Source organism: Motacilla alba, chromosome 9 (genome assembly GCF_015832195.1).
Source record: "Motacilla alba alba isolate MOTALB_02 chromosome 9, Motacilla_alba_V1.0_pri, whole genome shotgun sequence".
Lineage (NCBI taxonomy): Eukaryota > Metazoa > Chordata > Aves > Passeriformes > Motacillidae > Motacilla > Motacilla alba.
Genome location: NC_052024.1, coordinates 21,382,945 through 21,409,998, shown reverse-complemented (window position 1 = coordinate 21,409,998; position 27,054 = coordinate 21,382,945). Strand labels below are relative to the sequence as shown.

Here is a 27,054-nt window from a genome sequence, read left to right as displayed (position 1 = left end):
AGTGTCCGTGTCGTCTTTTCGTGTCGTATTACGACAGATAGGCCTTCTATTCTTCTATTCTTTTTCTTCTCCTTCTATAGGCCTTTCCTTTCACATCAGGAAATTTCATGGAAGGCCAGCTGGCAGCTTGGCTTCACAGAAACACCATAAACCAGGTATAGAAAAAACCCAAGGAGTAACCAACAACATAAAACAAATGTGAAGACAACTATTAAAGTTATATTTTATTAGAAAAGCTTCTCTTGAAAAAGAACCTTCAACTATACTGCTAGTGCTCCAGTGTTCAGATGAAGCTTTGACAGATAACTGTGACCTCATGTCCTTGAATTTTGGATCTAAGGAGCAAATGATAGTTAGGATGCTCTTGCTCGTGTTTTTCTTCTTAGTTGCTAAAGAATGGCAAAAAAACACCCTTGGATGAGGAGCAGGATATATTTAATTCCTAGCACTTTAAACTCGGAGTGGCGTTTCCCGTATTTCTTTCTCACTGACAGCTCTAGGAGTGAATGAAATTCATTGTTGTGTCACTTTCTTGTCCCCGTTCCCTGCCCGTGCACCGCAGACAGCTCTCCACTAGTGGTCTCTCCAGGCATGCAGCATCCGCCTGCTTCCAGCCTTCCCTTCCCAAAAGCAGCAGCGCTGGAGGAGGACACGGCCATGGAATATCCTCAGGGATGTGTTGGCAGCGGGAACATGCATATGTGCTGTGAAAAGACAGAGCGAAGCTAGGAAAATGTCCCGCCTGCCTGCTTCTCATGATGCAGAACGGGGAGATGTGAAGTTTCTCCACCTCTGGCATTTTGAAGTGGGCTGCTCCTATTTTATCAAATGTACTCAAATTCATACAGTAAATTTACTCAGACTAAAAGTCTGAGTTAAAAGCCGCTCATTTTAATTTGAGGATTCAAAAGTGGAACTATGGTGCTGTTAACGTATTTAAGACTCAGCGAGTGTTAGCTAGTAGTTCTGAAAGCCCAGGCACAGCAGAGAAAGCAGTGGTGGGTCTTTTATATTTTTACAATTACTGAAAACATCAGGAAAGACTCAAGACTCATTTTGTCCCTTTACTGCAGCTGTGCTGATGGCTTTGATGGGGTGATCAATTCCACCTCTTGAGTGACTCTGTCCACCGCATTTCTCCCCTCACCTTTCCATGAGGATGCACCATTAAAGTTCAGCTGGCAAACACTGCCTTAAGTTTCCTCCCTCTCTGCTAAATTTCGAATAGTCGGGCTGCTTGCATTTGACTAAACCCCTCCGGCTTGTTTTCCAAGCACGGCTGGGTGCGATCGTGCATCTCCTCCTCCGCACAGCCTCCTTCCCCTCGGACGCTCGGGATGATGCTCCGGCAGGAGCTGGGGCTCCCCACTCGCTCCTCCCCCGCGCTCTGGGGCTGGAGGCAGCTCTGACCCCTCCCAGGGAGGGAGCTGGGCAGAGGCAGCCGAGTGTTTGCGGCAGAGCCTGACCAGGGACCCGCTCCTGCCCATCCCCATCCTCCCGCTCCAGCAGCCGCCACCTCGCCGGGCGGCTCCGCTGACCCCGCGGGCACTGTCCTGTCCAGCTGTCCCCACCAAAGGACGGAGATGGTGGCCACCTGCCTGCACCTGGCTGGATTTGTCTGCAGCTTTGTAGGCTGGATCGGGGTGGTTGTGGCCACTGCCACCAACGACTGGGTGGTGACTTGCGGCTACACCATTACCACCTGCAGGAAAATGGATGAGCTGGGATCCAAGGGGCTGTGGGCAGACTGTGTCATGGCAACAGGTCTCTATCACTGCAAGCCCCTCGTGGACATCCTCATACTGCCGGGTGAGTGCGTCCCATCCTCCCCTCCCCACCCCAAGTGAAGGCTGAAGCCTCGCCCAGAGCAGCACAAGTGCTGCTGCCGCAGGAGGTGGTGGGGAAGCTCCTTCAGCTTCATCAGCACAGGAGATGGTCCATTAAATGCTAAAGAAGGTGAATGATAGCTCTTAATACGATTCTCATTGACTGACACCTGGTTTTAATCGTACCCAGGTCTCCTGTTTTCTGCGGCTGCTGAAACCCAGTTACTGTTTAATCATTGCTCTTGGTAAAATCTCACTGCTCCTCTCACATCTTGTCTCTGGATTGCACTGCAAAACATACAGAGCACACTGAGGTGTAACAGAGCACTTCAAGGGGATGGTGAACTATTGCAAATGTTAAGGTTTGATTCCTTAAAGTGATTTGGAGCATAATGAATATTTCAGCATCTATTATTAATGCTGCTATGGCTTTTAATCTTTCAGAAGATCATCATTAGTCTTGATGGTCTTGTGCCTCCCACAGATTCTGAGGCAAGACAGAACTTTTACACAGCAAACTGATGTAACTACATTTAACTTGGTATTTTTAATGATATAGTAACTTTCATATAGTTTATTAGAAAGCAAAAGTTAAGCAAGGTGTTTAATCAGCACTAATACATCGTTTGGGCTAATTAAACCTGCCAAAGTCTTGTGAGGTCTGGTCCCTGTAAGTTTAGTTTGTGAACTTGCCAGTTTCAGCCACTGTTCAGTCTGTAGTACTTCATTCTGCTGTGTTTTGGATTGCTGCTCCTCTACCATGTCAAAGGTGCCTCTCTCAAAGCTCACAGGGCAGAAATGACCCTTCCCTGTAATTTTCTTTCATGTTGCCTTATTTACTGGTTTAAATTGCTGTGAAGATAATTTTACAAGAGGTGAAAAAGATCATTCCTGAATTTCTCTCTGTTACGGAGCTTGGTCTGGGGCACTGAGCACTTAGCAATGTTGAGTCTCTCATTCTCCTTTCTCTGTGTGTGCTTACTTACATTTTAGTAAGTTTGCCTTCCTTACTGCTACTGTTGTTAAATCTGATCCAGCAGAGAAGACAGAGGAAGGTTTTGCCCCAAAGAAATTTTAGTGAATGCAACTTAATAAATAAGTGAATGGGTCTTGCAGTAGCAGAGAGCAAAGCTGCCCTTGAGCAGAAGCAAATCACAAACCAAGACATTTCTCCTTGTAGCCTATTTGATATCCACAGCTTGGCATGAGAGGGAAATTTATCCTGGTGTGCCCAATAATTGAAATGTATTTAGAGCCTTTCTTTGTCTGAGTCAAGTCTTTAAAATGAATTGTTTGTATTCTCATTTACTTGGGATTGGTTGCACAGAATCCACACTGAGCACAGCCATCTCCTTTGTTTAGGGTCTTCTTTATTCCCTGAACTCCTCAGGTAACAATTTTTTAAAGTTTCCTCTTGAAAAAAAAAATCAAGGAAATATTCAATACACGCAGTGTCTGCATTTCCAGAAACAGTAAAATCCTCATTCCTGGCGTTGTACCTGAGTGTCAGTGGGATGTGCTCAAGGCCCCTCTTTGCTGGTGTTGGTTGAAGCATCTTGGAATTCCATGCCTGCATCTGACAGCTTCTTTTTTTTAATAAGAGGGCACAGAGAGCCAGCACATTCACTGTGCTGAGACTGTCCTGAAAACTGGGGGAGGTCACTAGGCACTGGGGCAAATCTGACCTTTGTCCTTTTCCTTTTGCATGCTAGTAATGACCTGGTACAATTTACTTACATGTCACTTTTGTATAGTATATATACATGACATATAAAATACTTACTATAAAATTTAGATATACATATTGTATATAAATATTTTTTAAATCATATTTTGTGATACAAAGACCCTCCCAGAGTGGCAGAAATGTCATGTTCCTGCCCAGCACCCCAACAGCCCCTGGTCTTTGTTGTTTCCTGTTGCCTGGTGCACAGGGACAGGTAAGAGAGGAATAGGAGATCCTGGGGTGCTGAGGTGTGGCTGTGGATAAGGAGTGTCCCTCCTCTTCCTCCTCCTCCTCCTCCTCTTCTTCCCAGGTCAACAGTGCTTATTGCCTCGGGCCGGCTGCTGGCAGAATCCCATGGACCTGCAGTGCCATTAGTGGGTCTACAACTATTCAGCCCTCTGAATGATGGGAGAATCTTTGAGGCTTTACATTACTGTTATTTTATTTTGGAGATTTTAAAATCTTGTTCCTTAATCAAACTCTTCCTATGAAAAGGTATAGGGAAACTCCTTCCTAGAGAAAATTTCTCCTACTTTCCTTTCCCGTATTATCCAGCTCCACGATTTCTCAGTGTCTCTCTGGGAAGAGCTCGTGTTTTCCAGGCAGTGCTGTTTGTTTGTTGGGGAACTGTGAGCCTGCCCAGCCCCTGTTCATACACTCCCCACTGCAGTGCAGCCTGCCTGCCCCGTGCCTGCTGCAGATTCAGTGTTCACACAGCTATGAACCCATTTCCCATACTCCGTGCATGTCTTGGGCTCTAACCAAACTTTTCTCGAAGTCTCCTTTGCTTGTGCCAAATAACAAAGCCCTCCTCCCTTGCCTTGCCACAGGGTATGTCCAAGCGTGTCGAGCGCTGATGATCGCCGCCTCCGTCCTGGGCCTTCCCGCCATCTTCCTGCTGATCACCGTGCTGCCCTGCATCCGCATGGGCCACGAGCCCGGGGCGGCCAAGTACCGGCGCTCCCAGCTCGGAGGGATCCTCATCATCCTCCTGGGTAAGGCCCTGCCACAGCTGGGGGCTGCAGCCCGGACCCTGCTCCCGGACCCTGCGGGCTGGCTGGGTGTGTTCTCCTAGGGTTTGTGCCGGGCCTGGAGCTCTCCAGCATTGCTGCAGCCTGTGGCTGGACAAAAGGCAAAAACAGGAGTGGGAGGACAAGGGCAGGAGGCAGGGATGAAGCAGGGTTAGAGGGAGGGCTGTGAAGCCCTCTGTCTTTGCCTCGTGGAGTCCTCAGGCACGCTTCTCTTGGAAGGCCATCGCACACGGGCAGTGCCTGCAGGCACGGATCATGCTGCTTCGCTGTGGAAGTGAATTCTGGGAAAGGGTCTAAACTTCCAAGCTACTTAGAAGGGAAGGCAGAGCCTCCAAATCTTCCCTGGACATCCAGGGAAAGTAAGCTGAGGCACGTGGGAAGGGAAGACCGGACTGAGTGGGGCAGGTGCTGTGGCATCCACAAGGGAAGGAGTGTGGAGGTGGCCCAGACATGGGAAGAGGGATGGCACTGGCACGGGGAGAGGACTGGCATGCCCTCTGTGCCTCCCAACCCCCTCTGGCCAGCCTCGCCCTTGGCCTCCAAACTCCCCTGGGAATTTCTTCCCGTCCTTGGTGCTTGTGGAGGAGATTGTTTTGAGCAGCACAGACTGTGGAGCTCATTGTCCCCCATGCAACACCTGCATGTTCTTGAGGCCTCGTCATCTCAGAACAGCCTGCGGGGCCTTGTTTTCACCCGTCTGTGGCAGAGGAGGAGGGGAGAGGCAAAGTGACCTCTTTGTGTGGCTCTGCTGCTCGCTGGCAGCCAGCACTGACATCATGCCCGTCTTCTTTCTTCTTCTTCTTTTTTTTTCAAGTGGGCACTGAATATAGCTGCACACTTAGAAGGGCTGTCCTCTGGATGCTCCTTCCATGCCAGTCAGCCCTCCTCCATCACCTTGGGGTTAGCACAAGTCCATACATCCCAAATCTGAGGGATTAGGTCCAAGGGGCCCTATAGGTGCCTGTGGAGTTTAAGAGCACAGCTGGAAGTCCTAACATCAGCTTTATAGGGCTGGTCTAGGACATCCCAATCGTGAACAGCCATGTTGGAATGTGATCTTCATCCCTTCCCTGGAACCTTGAGTCATGTATTTGGGCTTGGAGAAGTGAAAGAGAAGGTTTTCTGCCTGTGAATGAAATTTTAGTGCCGGAGTAGTCTGCTCTGGTGGATTTGCCCTGCCCAGCAGAGCTGCACTTTGCCACAAAACCCACAAGAATTTGGTTCCAGTCAAGGAGAGCTATGCTGCAGGTCAGCCCTGCTTGCATGGCTGCAGGTGTGGAGGCAGGAGGACTGTCCCTAAAAATCCCAAAGGGCAAGAGGATGACAGGACCAGCTCACAGATGACAAACTGCAGTGACAGTGTTGGGTATCACTGTGTTAGAACAAGTGAAATCCTTTATGCTGCAGTGTCCCGCCAGGGTTTGGTGGCTGGTGTGCCACTATCCCATCCCAGACATGCTGCAGTGGGACACCAAGGAGGACAGCAGATGTGAGGGGATGATGGAGAGTTGTGGTGCTCCATAAACCAGATTGCCCTTTGCCTCAGAGCACTGTTTTCCAACTAGGTAGATCCTGTGAGGAAAGGAAGTGTGAGAGATCACATCTCTCACATTTGTGTCACAGAGACATTGGCAGACAAATGATCTTTGGGTCAGATTTGGACCACATCTTATTGATTTTCACCCCTGTGAGCTCTGAAGCACCTACAGGTGAATGATTTACTGGTATCCCTGAATGGTCTGGGCTGGGATCAGCAGCCTGGTCACAATGTTTTAGTCACAATTACAATAATGCTCTTTTTGTCAGATCACAAATGAATAAATAAACTTCTTTTGCTCCTAGGTTGCTTTTTTTTAAAAAAGAAAGAGCAAACCAACCCACATTTATATCTACAAAGCCCTTTTTTTTCCAGGCTCATCAGCAAGGCAGTCCCTTTGGAAGAAGAATAATGTACAGAGTTTAGGACTTTGACATTATTTAAGCTGATTAATGATCTGTTAGCTGCAAGATGAGGTGTCACCATTCCAGAGCATTTAACAAGCATGGATCAGGCTCTGAAAGATACAATGCTGAGTTAAAATCCATTATATTCTAGAGGTGACATGCCCTAGACTGTTTTTATTCACCCTCCAGCCCTGAGCTCTCACTCATGGTTTCCACAACCTCACAGACTCCAGACTTTTCCTCTTAGGGGAGAGCAACACAGCAACACCCAGAGCTCTGATTAAAAGAAAATGGCCCCCAAAACACTCCCTAATGCAGCAGAAATAGGGAGTGGGGCTGCAAACAGAGGGGCTGGCTGCAAAGCAAACTTCACTTGCTGCTCAGGGAAGGGATGGCAGTTTGTCACTAAGATTTGGTATAAGGGAAAACAGGGACTGAAACACAGCTCAGAGCCAAAAAAAAAAAAAAATATATAAGGGGCTGAAAAGTTGCCAGGAAAACAATGGGCTCAGATATTCCATTGATTTTTCTGTCCACTGATAATCACAGGCTGCCGGAGTGCAACCTGTGTGCACGCCCTGCTATCCTGCTGCTGATGTGTTTATGGCTTTGTTTGATCCTATCTGACGAGAGAATTGATTTATGGCTGAAAACAACCGTCAGCAGAGGTTTGCTCTGAGCTGGTATGAAAACATTTCACACTTTGGTGTTGATGGAAAAACCCTGGCCCAGCCCGTGTTGTTGATACTAATTTGGAGGACCCCTTGCTGGTAACCAAGGGGGCATTTTCCCAATGGAGGAGAAGGAGTCAGACACTGGAAAATAGATTAAATATTTGTTAGTGGGAATTGCTGCTACAAAACAAGCCATTGTGTACTAAATAAAGGATGTCAATGAGTTTTTCTGAAGACTGCATGAGGTTTACTTGTAAAACCACAGATAAAAAGATTGCCTTGAACACAGAAAAAAATATAGTATCTATTTTTTTTCAACGAAATGCTTTGAAAGAGAAACCACTGTGACTTTGAGTCAGCAATTTGGAATAGTTAAATTTAGATGTGAAAGAAAAGTATTCTTTCTTCTGCAAAAAGCCTTTAACTTACTGTTAAGAATTTGGCAGGGACTCACTGTCCCTTGAGTTAGAACAATCCTGTTCCCTCTCTCCCAGCTCCCTGAGCACCTTCTGTGCTTCTTGTCTCTGAGCTCGTCCTTCTGACTCCAACACATCTCTAATGTTGAGTACTGAGGGCTTCAGCTCAGCAGGCTGAGCTGCTGCAGATCCACAGTTTAAAAAGACTTGGAAACACTGGGAGCTGGGATGTATCCCTGTGAATTCACAGCAATCTGATGGAGCAAGGACATTCATGCCACGCAGCGCTGAGAGGCAGTGGCTTTTACAAGATTGCCTACTGCAGCTGCAAAAAGCAGGCAGGATTTCCACGCATGGGTCCCAAAACAGGCCTGTTTTCCAACTAAATTGGTTGCTCTAATAGAAAATACTCCTTCTCTTTTCAGACCTTCTTTTTTTTTTCTGCTGGACTATATTGGCTACAGCAGCTCTATAGTCTGGGGATTTCTTGTTTGGAGAGAGGCAAAGGATGTCCCAACATTAGCACAAGAGAAAGGATAACATCTTCTGTCTTTTCCACGTGGGCAGCCATTTTAGAACTTGAAACTTGCCCTAAAATTCCTTTTCCAGTCTCTTTGGGTTTCTTGTCAAATCACCTATTTTTCTCAGCCTTTCCCTGTGGTACAACCAGAATACAATCTGAGCCCGCAGAGAGACATTGCAATTGCTGACTGTCCTTTTCCCATCTCCTCGGAGGATTTACAGCCCAACCTAATCTATGCAGGGCGATGAAAGCCAGTCCTGTTCCAGGGCATTCCTCTTGCTCAGCAGCAGGGTCACTGGTGACTGACAGCAGCTGGCGGCCTCTGAGGACAGAGAGGTCAAGTGAACCCATGCAAAGTCCTTGGCTTGTGTTTCACGGCTTTCTGGTATTGTCAGCATTAAAATAAGGTGGTTTTACATGTAGTGGGGCCACACGCACAAGAGATGCCATTGTGTGAGCATCCCTGAGAGCTCTCCTCACCCCAGTGCAAGTGTTTGCTTCGGTCCTGTCTTGTGGGGGAGGGTCTGGAGAGATAAGGCTCTTATAGTCTATAGACAAATATATATATATATTTACTGCTGACAGAGAAAGAAAAGATGATTGTGTTTTTTCGGACAACAAAGCGCCTTTGTTCCCAGAGCCCATTAGAATGCTTTGTGGATTCCCAACTGATACATTTTTGTTTTAAAGCGTTGGAGGTTCATGAGCTGTTTGCAGGACCACTCCACACGCAGGAGAAACGCTCTTCTCCCCTCCCTGCCTTCTCCAAAATTCCTTCCAAAGCTGCGGGGCCCTTCCTTTGAGGAGGCCCCAAATTATTTCTGGCTTTATAAGCATCCTTCAAATGTTCTTCTCTTTTCCATAAGAAAATATTTTCTCTCACAATAACTGCAGCTTTGGGGATGGGTTTTTTGCTGTACCGGCCAGGAGCTACGGTTTGTTCTCTGCTTTAACTAAACAATTTTATTTTTACTCTCACCCCTTTCTTTTTCCCTCTTGCAACCTTAACTTTCTGACACTGCCTCCAGATACCTTTTAACACGGTCGGTGGAAATCTGTAACGCTGCCATGGTCCTGTTATTGTTTTGCTCTGATTCTCTGATAGCCACAAGGATGGAGTCCTGCACAGCTTGTCCCGGAGGCAAGTAAATATTGACAGATTAATTCTTCTCAGATGTACAGGCCATCAAGGAGTATTGTTTTAGGATCTGCTCCTGGGAGGTGATTAACACCATCAACTCCCGTTGCCCTTTGTGCATGTGGGGACTCTGTGGGCACTGTCTCCCTCACATGTCACCTCTCAGCACCACTGCAGCTGCCTCCTGGCTTTTTGTGGAAAAACCCCCCATGGAATATCAAGTGAAATGTGAAGCCTGCAGTCATTTTTTGACCCACTGTCGTCCCTAGGTAGGATCCCATTTTCACTTCTGCAAACTCTTCAGGTCCCATTTTTATTCAATTCCGCAAATGTCTGGAGAGCCTTGCTGGGTTTGTCCCCATCGCTTGATAGAAATTTTCCACAGGGAAGTTGAACCTGTTTTCCAGAGCTGTGAGGCATTTCCCTTTCCACTGAAAAAAACCCCAGCAATGCCTAACTTCTGCTTATTTTGTCCCTGCTCATTTTCTGCTCGTATTTTATAAACCCTACTCTGTGTTAGGGTGCTGGGAGATTTTGGTGATGTTTATGTGACCACTCAGTAGAGCCACTGCAATGATGAGGAGGGACATGGGCTGAGGACACAGCACGTGAGTCCATGTGGAAATAGGGATTTAAACCAGTTCACACTGGTCCACAGATTTTATTTTCTTGCTGGTCCATATGGTTTTCATGGCCTCTTCATATCTAATCTATTCCTAATTCTGCAGTTCTCCAGCACATCGTTTCAGGTATAACTCTCATTTTTCCCTCTTAAAGATATTTCCAGGGAACAAATCTCTTTCCCTTCTAATAAATACATTATATTGTGTCAGGCAGCAGTTGTTTTTCCTTCTTGCTGGTGCCTGAGAGCGATGGCTGTTCTCTCTCCATCTCTCACTCCTGAGGCTCCCATGTTGCCTCCTGCTTGGACATCTCCTGGACCCAGCCCTGATGCCGCTGCTTCTGGATCCCACCGTGGGACTGGAAGGGACGAGGGATGGGTTTCCACTCTGTCCCCAGATGCACGTGACACTCTGCTGTCACACCCTCCAGTTCACAACCCTAACGCTGTCCTTCCCCCCCTGTCCCCAGCCATGTGCGGCGTGGTGGCGACCATCTGGTTCCCGGTGTGCGCCCACCGCGAGACCACCATCATGAGCTTCGGCTACTCGCTGTACACGGGCTGGATCGGCTCTGCCCTCTGCCTCTTCGGCGGCTGTGTCATCGTGTGCTGCTCGGGAGACGCGCAGACCTTCGGCGAGAACCGCTTCTACTACGGCTCGGGATCCAGCTCGCCCACCCACGCCAAGAGCGCTCACGTGTAGACGCCCCGGGGACGCCCCACGGCTGCCGTCGGATGCTTTGGCTGGTGGGTTCCTGTGCCCTGGGTTTGCTTCTGCTGACACGTTGTCAGGCTCCCGGGGGAGATTTAGAAAAGCAGCACAAATGTCTGGTAGTTTGAAGCATTATTCTCCCCGTCTCTTCCCCCCTTTCTCTAGAAAGACAGCTCCAGCCAGCCCTACCTCTTGGTCCTCACCCTTTTGTCCCGACCACCTGCCCCATCTTCTTGTAGCCAGGATGGTTTGGGGTTTAGGGATTTTAGTTTATCTTCTAGCTCCCCTGATTGTAGGAGAGCTCAAAGCAATAAAACAGAAATGAGAGAGACACTTTCCCATTGTTAGGAGGACTCTGACAGCTTCTCCCCCATCCTCACTGTTTGATTTCCCCCACTCAAGGTCACGGGTCTGGCACGGCTGGGGAGAGAGGATAGGGAAAAATGCTGTCCTCTCCCACCGGGCAAATGTTTCTCTTTTGGAACAAGAGGAGGGGATTTTTCTGCCTTTCTCTGTAAATACTTTTGTATGAGTCTGATCATTTTAGTAACAGTGTTTCCCTCACCCCCACAGTCATCAGTATGAAGGAAACAGAACCCAAAGGTCCTAATGACATGGTAGATAACAGTGCCTTTTTAAATAGTTATAAATGACTTTGGGGGCTCTAATCCCTGCCCTCTGGTTCAGTTTATTTTTTTTTCTTTCTTTTGTACAGATCAGTTACTAAAAAATGTATTTTTACATTTTTTAAACTCCTTTCTTTCTTCCTCTAAGTTTGTGTTCCATCTTGCCTTGTTAAAGCAGCACATTTTAACATGCAGTATAATGTACCTGTTACAATACAATTCTGGTGAGTACTGATGATGCCTTTGTACTTTCAGTGAAATACTGTACAATAAATAACAGAGTACCTGCAACCCCCGACTACTTTTTTTTCCCTTCCTTCCTGTGTGTTTCCATAGCCAGTTTTCCCATGACAGCGATTGCCAATGATTTTGAAGATTTTCTTTTTTAATAGCAGTTTAGGATGAAAACCCTCTCTGCTGTGGCATTAAATTAAGAATATTTAAAATATGAGTAATCTTCCTGCATGGGACTGTCTGTTATCTTACCCTTTGGTTCTTTCATGCTCCCAGTAGCTGCTTGTACCAGTTGTACCCACTAGTGGGTTTCTTTATATTGGGAAGAATTAGAAAGCCCCTGAAGTGGTGGAGGTGACCCCGAGCACCATGAAGTTGAGACCTCATGTTGCTGAAAGGGCTCTCAACTAAAGTAGGAGTCTGATCTGGGGTCATTGCTCTGATCAAAACTGTGTAAGATCAAGATCTAACTCTGTCCTTATCAGAGGCTGCAGCAATTTAATTACACTGATACAAAATCCCATCTGTTCCCAGAGATGTTAACTTAGTTCCAACAAAGAGAGAAAAGAAAGAGAAAGAAAAGAGGAGTAGCTGCTGTTCAGACATGGGCAAGAGGAGAAGCCCCAGTGGGGAGGCAGCAGGAGGAGCAGAAGGGTCTGAGCAACCAAGTTTTTTGGGATGCTGAATAATGGGAAAACAGGGCTGTCAGTCAAGTCTCGAGCATTCTGGTCTGTCCTTGGTCTGCTTCAGCTGGAGAAACCAAACCGAGCAAGGCAGCCACAGGCAAGGATGCTGCAGCTCCCACCTCCCCTCCTCCACGCGGGAAGCCGGGGCATTTAAAAGGAGCCAGAGGCTCCACGAGGACCCTTTGCCTGCCTGGCCCGGGGATGGGCGGCAGCCCGAGCATCTGCTTTTCCCACCGAGCAGCCTCGAACGCGGCTCTGCTGTGCGAGCTGCGCACCGCTGTGCAATGTCCCCAGGGCGGGCGGCGGGCGGTGGCAGGACACTTGTGCCCATGACATCACGGGCAGGGCACAGGCGGTTGTTGTACAGCCCGAGGCCGCTGTCAGTGCTGCCATTGATGTGCGGGTGCCCCGGGCGGAGGGGGGCACAGACGTGCCAGCTTGTGCAGGCTGCCCGGGGATTGTGGATTGTGCCCGCGGGTTCACCCTCTTAGCCCCGGGACCGGCTGCGGCGTGCCGCACCTCGGAGCAGAAATCCGATGGAATGCTGCCTGCTAACAGCCCTGGAGCGAACTGGGAGGGAAAAGCACAGGGACACCTGTGCCAGATGCCCGGGGGAGGGTTTTGGTGCTGAGGGAGGTGCAGGACGTGATTGAGAATTGCCTGCCAGGCAGCGCCGGGGGAATTTTTTTCCTGCCCACCCCGTTAGGATGCACCTGGTTGTCGGAACTCAGAATGTCCCTCAGACATTCTCGGATGTTCCAGACCCAGGTCAAAAGCATCTGAGACCCTGGCATGCAGCCAGAGACCCCTGTGGCTTTGAATCTGACCCACGGAACAGTTTACCAACTTTGCAGGAAGAACAAGAAGTCACAAAAGTTTAGATATTGTAGTAGAAGTAGTCACAAAGTGAAAGGAAGGATTTCTGAGTGCTGTACAGGGGGGTTTTAAGCCTTGTACGCAGGGGTCCAAGTTTTGTACATGGGGGTCAGGGGATTCTAAGATGGAGGGATTTGGGTGTGCCCTGTCCTCTTTCTTTCTCCTTCCTAGCCTCCATGTCTTTGGTGATGTTGGCACTCACAGATTGGTTTAGAGTAGAGAGTCACTATTCAGTATAGATAGCAGGCATTGGGGAAAAGGTATAAACATGTAGTACGTAATATATGATATAAAAGATGGCAGCAGCCCCTGGGAGGGCAGTGTGCCTTTGTCTGAGCTGCTGAACAGGCCACAGCAGTTCAGGAGAAGAATCTTTTAGATAACCTACAATAAACTATCTTGAGAACAGACAACAGAAGACTACTGAGTGTTTCTTCGAAGGCACGGGTTGGAAGAAGGACTTTTCCATCTTTTGGGGTCACCCCAATCCGGGGGTGAAACCCCACACCTGGTCCCTTCCAATCTCACCCATTCCGGGCTGCTCATGCTCGTGGTGCTAGGGAACATTGGCAGGAGATGGTGCCGGGGCTCTGTGTGCTCTGCCCACAGCCACAGATTACCAGCATCCAACCCCAAATCCAACTCTCGAAAGGGAGTGCTGCTCAGAGGAAGGAAGAAGTTTTATTTCAGGGAAAATAATTAAAAACCAAACAAAGCAAAGCAAGCCCACAGCAGCTGCAGGGAAAACCCACATCTGCAACCATGGGGTGCGAGGAGATGGAGCCAAGAATGTGTCGGGGTATTAGTGCTGGCACCACAGAGGGGAAAGGTTCTGAGGAAGCACAAAGGACATTAAACTTTTCCAGTTTTTCAAGGATCAAAGCTGAAACACCTGCTTTGTGCCCCCCAAAACACCCTGCTCCCCTGTGGGGCTCTCTTGGTCTGGACTGGCCACAGCACTGTTGGCTCATTAAGGCTTTAATGCTCTTTGCTGACCCAAAGCCTCAGGATAGGATCAAATACAATTCTCCTGAATCAAAAATCTGCTTCACACCATTCCTAACACCAAGTGTGGAGTGGTGGCCGCGAGCCGTGGTGGTCACCCCAGTTGTGGAGGTCCCTGATGCCCAGCAGAGCTCTCCCCAGCTCCACCAGGACCAGCTGGAGCTCTTTACCCCATGCCCATGATGGGGAGAGCACCTGGCAGGCTCCCCACTCCCCAAATAACAGGGACAGCAGGAAGGAGCCCTTGGGTGGCACACTGGTGGCCCTGAGCACCCCAAAGGGGACAGGCAGCTGTGTTTGCCTCTCCACAGCCCTGCTGGCCATGTGGGGAGGGGACAGTGCTGTGACACCCTGGCTGCCCGAGGAAAGGTGAGTGCCAGCAGCTGGGAAGACATTGGTGCACCCCAGGCCTTTGCATTGCAATAGTCAACCTGTGGTCATTTGCTTTAGGTTTTTCCTTCTCTTTTTTTTTTCTTTTTTTATTGTGTAAACAGATAACCATTTTCTCTCACAACACTGCAAGTAAATAACAAAGTCAGCCGGCTGAAATGGATCTTGTAAAATGGATTTTTTGAATCACTTAAAGCAAGAATTTTGTTAATTTCTGGCTTCAATTTAGCACTGAAAAAATATCAGAATTTCAGGTACTGACTGGCTAAACAAAATTTACATGGGAAATTTTTTTTTATTATTACTTTTTGGTTTAGTCTTTCATTTAAACAATTTACATTACTGTGGAAACTAATTCTAAGACACATATGTCTCTGGCTTTCTTTACAAATCCCTTAGTTCCTCTTTGATTTTTAAATGTAAAGGCACACAATAAAGCTTTATGCATTTATTAAAATATACAGATTTTGGTAAATTTAGATTTTTTTTCCTTAGTATCTTGATTATATATATGTATTATATGTATAGTTGTCAACAACACAGTCATTTGAAAATAAAAATCACTCCATAACATATCTGCATATTTTTTTTCTTTCTCATGACACACTACAAGACCCCATTGTACAATGCACCAATGGGCTTCTGGAAACCACAAAAAAAAAATGGATAGAACAAACTGTTTTTAACAAATACACCAACTTCATACCAGAACTGCAGAGAATTGTTACACCAGAAAGTACCACCTGGAAAAAAAAAAAAAAAAAAAAAAAGGCAAGATATACATCAGAACGACTGAACAAAACAAAGTGAAGGTCATTTACAAGCTGGATTTACAACATCCCATGTTGCTGGGGTGTGATTTCGCTGCCATGTGGAGGATGCCAGAGAGCTGGGCGTCAGACCAAGGGGCTGTGACCGCGTGGAGTGAATTTGTGGAGGGGCTGAGACCTCACAGAGTCGGCCTGGAAGGTCTGAGGTATTTATGCTCCATCTGTACCATGCATTTGGCCCCTCAGGGCATGGGCCCCGTGGAGGACAGGCAGGCACGGAGGGGCTTTGTGCCTCTCACCAGAGGAGGGAGCAGGATCGTCCCGCTCTGCCACGTCCTCCTGACGGCTCAGGGATGTGAGAACCTCCCTCAGGGCACCCCGGGGAAAGGCTGGAGTTTGGGTTACAGCAAAACAAGCACCTGTGCCTCTTCCCAGCCCCCTGGCCAGCAGTGCCCAGAGGTGATGGGCACACCTGGACATTTTGCCTTCTCAGCCTTTGCTCGTGCCCACTGAAGAGCCCAATGCTGCTACAAGAGACAGCAGGTGAGTTCCCACAGGCTGAACCCTCATATCTCCCAGGAGCTGCCACCCAGAACAGGGAGCAGGGATCCTGTAAACCCAGCCTTAGGCCACTGGCAAACCCCTAAGATCTGTGGCTTGGTCACCTTCTCCTTGAACACCTCTGTGGGGTGGGATGTGGTACAGCTCCCACACCCAGCACAGTGAGGGTTGAGAGCAGCCCGTCCACATCCGACAGTGCCGTGGCATCAAACGCTGCTCCCTGGGGGTCCCAGGATGGGGCACAGCCATCTTGCCCCAGCACTTCCCCCGGAAGGAGAAGGAGGACAGGTGACTGGGAATAGGGGCAGCCAAAAGGCCGCTCAGATCCAATGGAGAAGTCCCTACAGACACCAAAGAGCAAGGGGTCAAGCCCTTGTCAAATTACACGGCGTGACTAGAGCGGACGTGACGACAGACACTGGTACTGGTAACTGCTCCATAGCAAGAGATTAAGGCTGCAAGAAGAAAGGGCTTTGACCCAACAGGGTGCTTGGGCATGAGTTTGTGGCTCGGCAGATGCCCAAATACCGTGTGGAAGCAGGACGAAAACGACTACCTTGGATACGGTATAGTACAAGAGCTGGTAGGAAAATAGCATCAATCTTTCTCCCTGAAAACACAGCCAGACCTGCGAGGTGCCATCTCTCCTGGGTACTTCTAAGGCATCAAGGATGAGAGCAGCCAAGCATGGGTGGGTGGTGACCATCACAAAAGGAGCTCAGTGCTGCTGCAGAGGTTTCGAGCTGGCCCGTGAGCGGTGCACATTGCAACAGCTTTTCAGTGGGACACACTCAGGATTTCTCCTTGTAGAAGCGTGGTAGGGGTGGGCAGCAGGAGTCAATGCCAGAGCAAAGCTTACAGGTCCTTTAGCCAAATCCTCACTCCCACCCTGAAGCTGCTGCAGAGGCCAAACTTCCCTTGACTTGCCCAGAGCACTCCAGGTTAAGATCTGCAGAATTGGATGTTCTTCTCCACTTGGAAAAGGACTGTAGTTTGCCACTGTTTGGGACAGGAGCTGGATAGACACTTTTGCAACCTCAGGCAGAGCATCTCCATCAAGCTCTTGCATCTCACGTGTGTGAGATGGGCAGTGATGGGGATAGGCACAGGTCCAGGCACCCTTTGCACCTGCTTGCCCACAGAAGGTGCAAGGCAGGAGTTTTGGGAGCCTGAGCCTCATCCATTGTACCAAAGCATTAATGATTCTCAATATCCACGAGGATATTTCCATATTGGAAATCCTGCCCCTGTTGATGTTCTATTGTCCCCTGGGATGCCAGCAGCAGCCCATGGTAGTGGGGGTTGGTGTGGTCTGCACTGGAGCCCCTGGGATGGATTCATCTGCAGCCTTTGGCAGCTGGGGGGAGGATGGGAGTTGCTGTCTGATGGGTTTTGGTTATTGTTTATTTGAAAAATATTCCTCCACCACAGTGTTTAACATGAAGCATGACGGGCTCCACAAGTGGACCTCATGATAATCACTGACCAAACCCCATCACTACTGACCAATGTTTCAGTGGGGACACTGGCAGCAGGGAGTCTGATGGCACTTCTGGGGGCCATGGCCATGTTCAGGGGGTTTAACATCCACCTTCTGACCACCTCTGCCCCGCGAGCCACCAGCTCTGTTTGGTTTCAGACTGAAACATGAACACTTACGGAATGAGCAGCATTTCAGTGTTTTTCATAGAGCACCCACCAAGCCAAGGTCAAAACCAGAGAATATTGTACAAGGTGGAGACGGCAGCAGGGAGTCAGATTTCAGTCGCCAAGTCCTCTCTGCTTGCTACCCGTGGCCCAGCCCTGCCAAGACGTGGCTGACCCACGGATGCTGCTGTTTTGTGAGGGCATGGATGGGTGTCTGGAGCACTAAGGGCAGACTGAGCACTGGAAGGCGCCCAGCACGGTGAGGGAATGACAGCACAGTCATTTTTGTAAAAGACACAAGGTGGTGGAAGCAGTGCCCAGCCTCAGACTGGTGATGCTCAGAGGAATGTGTGGTCCTCGTTGACCATTTGTACAAAGAGGGCTGAGCCAAGAGTGGGTCACAGCCCTCACTGTGACCAGGAATGGGATCAGGCTCCCAGCTACAGATTTGGGATGTTGGGCCGTGCTGGGACTTAAAGGTTGGACTGAGACATGTACTAATTTCGAATAACATTATTTGGGTTTGGGGTGTGGGGATGGACATGGGGGAAGCACTGCTCTGTGCAGCGCGCCAGAACGGGCCATGGAAAAACTGTGAGGGCACCAACTATCCCCCTCTGAGCTACTCCCAGGGAAGAGTGTGTCCATCTCCACTCTGTACCTACCCACCTCTCCATGCCTCTGGCTCAGCTATCATTTCTAGGTGGACCAAATGAAAAAACCACACATGCCAAGAAAGTGCCAAAAATTTTAGATTGGCATCCCACCGCTGCGGCCATCGGGTGGACATTCCCCAGGGACAATTTGACTTGTCCCCTCATGCGGCTCCTTCCACCTCTCAACACCCTCCTGGTTTGGCACATCTCCCACTCTGCTGCCTCACTGGTGCAGCTGGTGCTGGGAGATCAGCCGGTGCTCAGGGATCAGCCAGCATTCACCAGAGTGAGACCCCACTGGTGGAGCTGGGACGGGCCACGGGTCGTTTGGTTTTGGTTCGGGGTCAACGGCAATCGCAGAGCGTGTCCCGAGTACCGGAGGTGAGCAGGGCGGTGGTGGAGGACCCGGGGAGGATGGGGCAGGATGGGGGAGCCATGGGGACCCTTCCTCATCGCCTGGGCAGCGCGGCGCCTCGCTGCTCATCCCGCTACTCGGGCGAGTAGTCCAACTCGTCGTTGGCGATCAGAGCATCCGACGGCGGTTTGTGCCGGCCTTTGCTTTTCGACCTGCTACTTGTCCGATGGCTCTCCTTGGCGCCCGCCATTTGCTGGTACGAGAAGCTCTTGTCCTCAGAAGGACCCCAGGCCGGGTAGCTCTCGCCCTCGGGGGCGAAGGAGAAGCCGTCGTCCACGGAGAAGGGGTCGACGTCCACGTCGTAGCGCTGGTAGGTGCTCTGGTGCAGGGCCTCCTCCCGGGCACTGATCTCCAGCGTGCTGTTCCACATCCCATAGCCAAAGTAGATGAGCAGACCTGGGGTGGGCAAGAGGGAGAGGGTTGGATCCGAATTACCTGCTAGTCCTACTAGCCCCACCTGATGTCACCTTCCTGCACAAATGCTTTCAAATGTATCCAGAGATCTGATTTCCAGTGGATCATAGGATTAACCTACCTCAGACATCTGCACAGAGAAATCCAGACTCCACATGCTATGGACTAGCCACAGGGGACTGATGTGAGGTCATATCAGGACCTCACATCTCTGCCAGAAAAAACAATGGGAATTCCCACCCACAACAGCCATGGATGGGCTGGTGGAGCTCATCACACCTGATGCAGCAGTTTAATTGACTTGTTGCCATTGTTGGCAGCGCAAGAGGTATTAGTTGTACCCATGGAGGAAAGTGTTTAATCACAGCAGATTAAATGGATGCTTTGGAGTGATCTTTTCTTCCAGGTAGAAGGGTTTTTCCTGGATTTGCAGCTTCCTGTGTTGACCTCAAGGGCCAAAAAAGCACTGAGTATGTCTTTGGCCCAAAAATGCAGATGACAGCCTCTGCCCAATGGCTCAGCTTGGAGGAGCTTTGAGATCTGCTTTATTCTCTTGGGTTTGTGGACTAAGTGGGTTGCAAAGTAAAGCACGATGGATATCCTGGTTATGTGTCAGAAAGCCTAAATTTGGGAAAAAAAGGATCCACAGCAGAGTCTGTGAGTCCTAAGATGCCCCTACCCTGAAATTAAGAACTTGGGCTAAAAGGAGATACAGTCTGCAGATCTGACTTTCCCCTTTCTAGGATTGGGCAGCTCTGGACTTTGGAAAAGCAGTACTGAAGTACTGGTGTGGGCTGCTGAAAAGCTCAAGTGGGTGACAGAGCAAGAAATCAGGCTGATTTCTATACAAAACCTGCCTGTGAGGCAATTTGCAGAACCCGCCTACTTTGCATCAAAAAAGCCATCAAAATAGTCACCTTTTCATGAAGTCATTCTCTTCCATGAAACTGATGTTTTCTGGAAGTGTAATTTTCCATTTAGCTGTGGTTCAGAGGCTGGATAAAATGAGATTTCTAAATACTTCAGGATGGCAAGGGGCAGATGAGAAGGACTGGGTACTTCCCAGGCATCAGCCTGTGCACGCTAATTAGGGAAGTTGTTATTATTAACACCCTTCCAAAAGAGTGTCAGTGAAAAAATTAAAATAAATGAACCTGGGACTCACCCACAAAACACCAGACGGCAAATCGGATCCACGTGACTGTGGAGAGCTTCAGCATGAGATAGATATTCACCAGCATGGCGAAGGCAGGGACGAAGGGCAGACACGGGGCCATGTAGGGCAGCTTCTTGGGGTTTTCTGGCTGCTGCAAGATCACGAACACCAGCACAGCGATGAGCAGGATCATCAGCACCACCAGGAGGACAGCCCACCAGCTCTGCTCAGAGATGTAGTCTGACCCAAAAATGATGAAGGAGCAGAAGACGAACATGAGGACAAAGAGCAGGAGCACACAGGTGGTGACCGTGTGGCCGGTGGCCGCCGTCGGGCGATCCATTTTACCCGGCAGCCCGAGGTGGATCCGCATGGTGTAGTACCGAGGGCCAATCAGCTTCTTCAGCTTGATGAGATAGATGTTCTCAGACTCGTCTGCCTCTATCCCCGAGGTCATGTCGACGGTGCCATAATTGGGGTGATTCACGTTGTAGGCGGATTTATCGGATTTCCCAATTAGCATCTCGTTATCTCCTAGCGACGGCAGATTTTTTGCCCCGCACGTGTTGGTTGGTGGGCCAGAGAACTCCTCTCCTTCACTCCCAGGGGAGTAAGCTTCCTTCTCACAGTCGGCCAGGATGCCCTCCTTCTTCTTGGTGTGCTCCTCGGAGAGGAATTTGACGAAGCCGTCGATGTCGCTCTCGGGCTGGTACCGGAGGAGCAGGACGCAGACGGACACCAGCGTGTAGGCCAGCAGGGTGCCAATGGACATCATCTCAATCAGGTCCCTCAGGCTGACCAGCAAGGAGAGCAGAGCTGCCAGGAACCCAGACACGATACAAGCCACGACAGGGGTTTCTGTGTAAGAGCTGACGTGGGACAAAAACCTGGAGCACAGAACAGTCACAGAAAGTTAAAATCACAGAGGTTCCCTGTTGCAATAACCCTTCCCTGGTTGCAGGGGATGGTCTCAGGGATCCCTTCAAGTCTTGCTGCTTTTTGGAACTTTGATTCCAGGTGGGGACTGGCAACAGTGCTAAAGTTGAATTTGGAGTTAGATCTGGGTCTGACCAGCTCTGCAATGAGCACTCGGAAACTTTCCAGATTATATCCATATAAACTGCTCTCCTTTGCAAGTAGCTCTTGAATTAAACACTCATCCCCACATAATCAGAATCTCTCGGTAACAGCACCAAATGAGAAACTGTAGGGTAGACTGCTCCTGGTATTTTCCCCCCAGGATATTGCTTTGGCTTGTGCCCCATTCTGCACCCACTGTGTCTGTGCATGCCCATTGCTCCCTGCAGTGACAACACTGTCGGGGTGTTGGGACTCCCAAACCCCCCAGAACAATTTCCCCTCAGATCCCAAGAGGCCAGGAATAAATGCCAGCAAGGGTATGACTGACCTGAAGAGCAGCCCATCACCAGCCATGGCGTAAATGACTCTGGGCATTGGGAAGAGGGAGCCCAGCAAGCTGACAGTGAGGCCAGCCACGGACCCGATGGCAACGATGAATTTGGCTGCATAGAAGCCATGGACCACGAACATTTCCATCAGTGGGGACTCGGTGTCGATGGCATCGTAGGGCACCATCAGCGTGAGGATCATGCTCACCTGGGCAAGGCAAGAGGAGAAGGACAGGGGTGTCAGAATAAGCCCGGGGGGATTCATCATCGCTGCTGGGGATCCTCAGAGTGGAGGGGATGTAAAATGCTGGAATTAGGTCTGTTTGCACTTTGCTGTAGGGTGGTTAATCCAGAAAACTGTGGGGTCTTAGTCTCTGCTACCCAAAGGCAAGAAGGGGGTGCTTGAAGCTTGCTTCAGGGGTGATGCAGGAGTCAAGTGGGACTGGTGAGGCTGGTGGGACTGGCAGGGTTAGTAACACTCACTTTGGCTGCATTGCTGTGTGGGAAATAATGCTGAGGGAGACCGCCAGTCCAGATTGCATTGCTTGGAGCAACACTCTGGCCCTATTTGAGTCAAAGAATTTGTTTTCATGAGAAGCCCACTCTGATGCAGGAGAGGTAGTGGGTGAGTTTCTTTGAAATTATCAGAACAGTGTTTTTTCTTCGTCATAACTAATTTTTGCTCTTTTGCAAGGAAAACCTCTGAGCACAGGCATGCTTTTATTGGGGTGCAGAGCAGTGCAATCTCACACAGCCATCCCTGTCTATCCTTCCCCTCACTTGGATCCTCTCCCGTATCTCCACCAGAGGCAGTGCTGCTTTTCCCAGAAACACAGAGAAAGGATGCTGCAATGCTGCTGCTCCTTCTTTGCTTCTCTCCTGGGTGCAAAAATAGCTGTGGATGGGGACAAGAAAAAAACTGCCTGCCACCACTTCCCTGCAGCTGGCAGAGGGGTCTGGTCAGGTGACAGGAGCCTGGGGACAAATGGAGAGGAGCCCTCGGCAGGCGCTGTGCAGGTGCCCAGAAGGACTCATATGGTACATATATATATATATATATATATATTTACATGCATACATACATATTTATGCACATTCACACCTGAGCAGGGACTACTTACAGACACATAAGCTGTCAGGCATGTGACGAGCGAGGCCGTGATGGCATAGGGGATGGAGGTGTTGGGGTTCTTCGCCTCCTCTCCCGTGGTAGCAATGATGTCGAAGCCAATGAAGGCATAGAAACAGGTTGCAGCCCCCTTGAGCACCTGTGGGGAGGATCAAACATCTGGGTGCCAGGAGGGAGGCTGGCACCCAGCCAGGGAGAGGGAGCTGAGCAAAAATGGAGCAGAGCCATTGTGCCTTTTCTGAGCTAAAGGTGAGTGGCCACAGGTGAGGGGGTGTACATGTAGCTCTGGGGACTGACCCTGGGAGCACCTCTAACCCACTGATCTGAACTGGGGAAAAGATTTCAACCTGTGCCCTGAGCCATGGAGGTATCTGCAGCTCACCCCACAAACCTGCAGTGCCTGAATACGCTGGGAGATCCTGCCAGTGTCACAGGAGACAATCAACCAGTTTCAGGTTTGCTTTAACAATCCTCCACCCCAAATCCATTTTTATGAGTCGGGATCTGGAACATGTTTACATGTTCTGCCTTAGCAAGATGTCTCATGTGGCAGCAGGATCCGCTTGCAGAGGAAGCAGGAGAGAGCAGCAGCCGTCAGATGTGAGCCGCTTCCCAAACAAGCTCTGTTTTGCTTGGAAGCTGCAGACAGGTTAGGAGCACACACTGGAGCACTTGGATGAGGAATTATTTGTACTGTTTGGTTATTATTTTTTTAAATGTGATTTTTAAAAATATACAATATTAGTGAGGACATTTATAGGAAAGGAAGGCTGGAGCAGGGGGAAGACTGCCTGGCTGCTCTGGAGCTGTGAAACCCTTGCAGCTTGCTGGGTACCACCTGTCCATCACACCTCTGCCATCTCAGCTGTCTAGTGATACTGCACACAGTAAAACTCACCTCTTTCAGGGACTGTCTGTAATTATCCTTTTAAAATATGCCCTACGCTGCTGGGGATCTCACACTTGTGCTTGGTGGTGGATTTACTTTTACAAACAACTTGTGAGACAATGCACCAGCTGAAAAGGATGAGACCACCCTACTGAGTTTTGGGTATGCATCTACCTTTTAAAACTTTTTTTTCCCATGAGATATTTGGTGCATTGGATTGGAGCAAAACAGATATTTTCTATTTTCTCTTTTTCACTCCTATCTTCAAGTGAGCCTCAGAGCTCTTCTCCTCAATGTTGTTCTCTGGCAAAGAGGCATTGATTTACTGGATGAAGGTGCAGGGACTATATGGCAGTTTGGGACCCTTTCAATAATCAAGATTCGTGGTTTACTTTACTTTCTTGCTTATTTTTCTGCACAAAACCCCAATGGAGTTGAGCAGTGTAAATCTGAGAAATTATCTTGGGTTTAGGCCAGCTGAGATATTTTCAGTCTCTGTTCATCCTTGGATAAAAACCAGTGCAAGCAAGCTAAAAAAGCCAAATATGTCCAAATTCTCAGTAAGCTTTGAGGGAACATCCATAAAATAAGTGCTGGCAGGTGGCATTATGAAGTGCTCAAAACAAATGCTTGAGAACATTGTTATTGAAAACCAGCCAACGAAAGTATCTCCCCGCTCTGCAGAGGCTGAGCCAGCTCTCCAGAGCTCCAGAGCTCTCCAGCCACCTTGTCTCAGACAGCCACAGCATTTTGCTCCATTGCCTGGCAATTAGTGGCATTTCCTTGGGGATACCTCTGTGTGGAGTTTGGCACTGCAGAAGGACATTTTGGAAAAGTTCTGGGTTTATGCTAAGAGGAGTTAGGAGATAAAGCATCGCCACACTCTTTGGGTTTGGTGGAAAGAGCAGGTCTGGATCCAAGCCTGCACTCCTGGGATTTGGAGGTCCCTGGCCAAAGCACAGGTAGATTTAGCAGGGTTGGGATCTGGAGGGTGCAGCAGCATTGGGGTGTGTAAATCATGAGCAAGGCTGAGCGTGGGGCAGCACTTAGGTGCTGTGTGTCCCTCCATGCTCCCAGGACTTACCCCTGGCCATCCGAACGGCAGGAACTGCCCTTCAGCCCAGTTGTCACTTTTGATGTAGAACAGACCAGCAATCATGATGAAGACCCAAACTGCCAAGTTGATGACATTGAGCACATTGTTCAGTCCCACTGAGTTCTTCACCCCCATAGCCACAATGATGGTGACAATGACAGCAATGACCAGAGCAAGAAGGTCGGGGTACGACTCCTCTCCTTTCCCTAGGTGAGAGAAAAGAGATGTGCTACTCTCCATCCACAGAATATCCAGGAACTCTGTGGGGGAGTTTTAAACACTTTTCAGACCTTGAAGTTTTGCAGAACTCTTTGGTCTCATTGCAAAAGTGGTCTCCAGAGGCCCGTGTCTCCACCAGCTAAAGTTGTTTAATTAAGGTGATAAATCTTGATGTCTCAAGACACTGTTCAGACTTTTGGGAGAGCAGCAAACCAGTGACTGTATCCCAATTTGCATAACCTGTATTTGCCAAGTACTCATTAAAAATCAATCAGCCATGAAGTTTTCATGACACAGGTACAGGACAGCTGGCTGGTTTTCTTACTGACAGGATTCATGGACTGTTGCTGGAACTGCTGGTCATACAGGACCACCACAGCCCCCAGTCCCTGGCAGTACAGCAGACACCAGCTTGTGCTCTCTAACAAAATTCTGTGTGTGCCTCAAGGGGACCAAGTGTTTGCACTGGGTGAAGGGTTTCTGTGCTGCCCCTACCCTCTGACATTCGACTATTTCTGTGCATGTATTCTAAATGCCAGCTCATCCCAAAGGGGCCCAAAATATCCCGTATCCCATCCCCTCAATCCCGCCTGTGTGCCAGGCTGCTGAGGAAAAACACCAGACCCAGCCAGACAGTAAATAATGAATGAAGCCTAATATCCATGTCTGACTCCTGACGAGCTTCCAATTACTTCTCAGGCCCGAATTACTGGAGGTGTCTGTGCCCAGCAGGACGCACCCAGGCCGTTGAGCGTGCCGACGCTGTTGATCATCCAGCGGCTGATGGTGTGGTTGGCCAGCGAGTCAAACATGCTGCTGAGGGCGCTGGCACCCGCGGCTGTCCCGATCAGGTACTCCAGGATGAGGTTCCAGCCGATGAAGAACGCCACAAACTCCCCCACGGTCACGTAGCTGTAGGTGTAGGCAGAGCCCGTGGTCTTGGGGACCCGCACGCCGAACTCAGCGTAGCAAACGCCTGTTTGGAAAAAGAGGAAGAGGTGTAAGGAAGTAAAAGTGCCTGGTTGTCACCTTCCCAGAGGTGCTAGGAGGTGTCAGGACTGCAGACAACATCAGGAACAGAGACATCGCATGGTGACCCTGCTTCCCCTGTTCCTTGGCTTAAAAACCAGAAATATTTCCACTAGGAAATATTTCCACTAGGAAATACATCTGGGCTTTTCTTTTTGAGAAGACACACTTCAAACCAGCCAGATGTTTACATGGGATCCTGGACCAGTGCTGCACAGTCTCATCCCAGAAGAAGATGCCACAGGAGGGCTCACAGAAGGCTACACCTCTCTCTGTCCCAAGCTTCCAATCTCCAAACACTCATCCTGCATTATTTCTCTGCAGATCCAGGCACAAGCACTGTCCTGATCATCCCTGCTTTTGTTCATACCCAGGCAAGAGGAGCTTGAACATGTCTTACATAGGGAACATAACTTATTTTAACACTTAAATAATATTATATTTAAGTCTTCTAAAGAATATTTGCAAAACTAACTGTGCAGAAGAAGAGAAGAAAAGCAAAAAGAAGTATTTAACTGTAAATGTTTGGGAGGAGAATTCATCAGACTTCAATACTTTTTGAACTCCTTGTGCACTTACTGTGTCAGGATAATTTTTAATAAAAACCTGACCCTGACACGTTGATGTATTAAAACAACCATTAGCTTTTTTAAAAAAATGAATGGATGTACTTAATCTCAAATTCCCCAAATATTATTCAGGACAAATGCTGGAAGGGTCCTGCATGTTGAACACTGAGTAAGCCCCTGCCCCAAAGACCCCAGTAAAGTTCATATGGGTGAATTGGTTAAGGCTGTTACTACCATTGAGTAAACATGTAGTAATTATTGAGCTCTCTATCAACCAATATTCTCCATTTAGAAGATAATAATTGCTTCAAATTTGCAATCAGTTTAGTACAGAGAGGGGAATGAATAATTTATAAAAATGTTATGAGGTGGCTGCTCTTCCTTAAGTGCTGTTTTTACACTGTACAAACACAGAGTTGTTGAATCTCTTAAGCTGAATTTGGTGGTGCTTGTTTTCTTGCTTTTGGAGGATTTTTATATTCCATTCACTGCTTAACTTGAATGTGCGTTGCTTTGCAATGGGACTCTTCAAAATTTGATTTCTGTAAAGCAGCCCAACAGGAGCCACAAGAGGTTTCCATCATCCATCCAGCCCTACCGACAGTCATTATTCAAAGCTGATGAAAAATGCATGCACTCGGCAAAGGTACGGCGTTCACAGATAAC

The 27,054-nt window shown here is 48.9% G+C and overlaps 2 protein-coding genes across 3 annotated transcripts in view; one reads left to right on the top strand and one right to left on the bottom strand.

Annotated features, from left to right (window-relative positions):
- Positions 1 to 1,408: 1,408 nt before the first annotated feature.
- On the top strand, positions 1,409 to 11,529 carry CLDN11 (claudin 11). The gene is made up of 3 exons (XM_038146537.1): positions 1,409 to 1,809; positions 4,383 to 4,547; positions 10,371 to 11,529. Exons 1-3 carry the CDS (start codon positions 1,584 to 1,586, stop codon positions 10,601 to 10,603), a joined length of 624 nt encoding a protein of 207 aa, XP_038002465.1. The 5' UTR covers positions 1,409 to 1,583; the 3' UTR covers positions 10,604 to 11,529.
- Positions 11,530 to 13,570: 2,041 nt separating this feature from the next.
- SLC7A14 (solute carrier family 7 member 14) overlaps positions 13,571 to 27,054 on the bottom strand; it is a 31,060-nt gene continuing 17,576 nt past the window's right edge. For both annotated transcript variants that reach the window (XM_038146261.1, XM_038146260.1), the window contains exons 3-8: positions 25,530 to 25,766; positions 24,560 to 24,777; positions 22,579 to 22,725; positions 21,457 to 21,665; positions 20,058 to 20,935; positions 13,571 to 18,874 (exon numbers count right to left, since the gene is read on the bottom strand). In XM_038146261.1, the coding sequence (XP_038002189.1) occupies positions 18,552 to 18,874; positions 20,058 to 20,935; positions 21,457 to 21,665; positions 22,579 to 22,725; positions 24,560 to 24,777; positions 25,530 to 25,766 (2,012 nt within the window). In that variant the 3' untranslated portion in view covers positions 13,571 to 18,551. The remainder of the gene's footprint in view (positions 18,875 to 20,057; positions 20,936 to 21,456; positions 21,666 to 22,578; positions 22,726 to 24,559; positions 24,778 to 25,529; positions 25,767 to 27,054) is intronic.

What these genes read in the sequence shown, in the direction of transcription:
- CLDN11 (XM_038146537.1), top strand. Translation starts at nt 1,584, where the DNA reads ATGGTGGCCACCTGCCTGCACCTGGCTGGATTTGTCTGCAGCTTTGTA. An exon ending in GGACATCCTCATACTGCCGG is followed by an intron (nt 1,810 to 4,382) that starts GTGAGTGCGTCC and finishes GCCTTGCCACAG; the next exon opens with GGTATGTCCAAGCGTGTCGA. An exon ending in GATCCTCATCATCCTCCTGG is followed by an intron (nt 4,548 to 10,370) that starts GTAAGGCCCTGC and finishes CCCTGTCCCCAG; the next exon opens with CCATGTGCGGCGTGGTGGCG.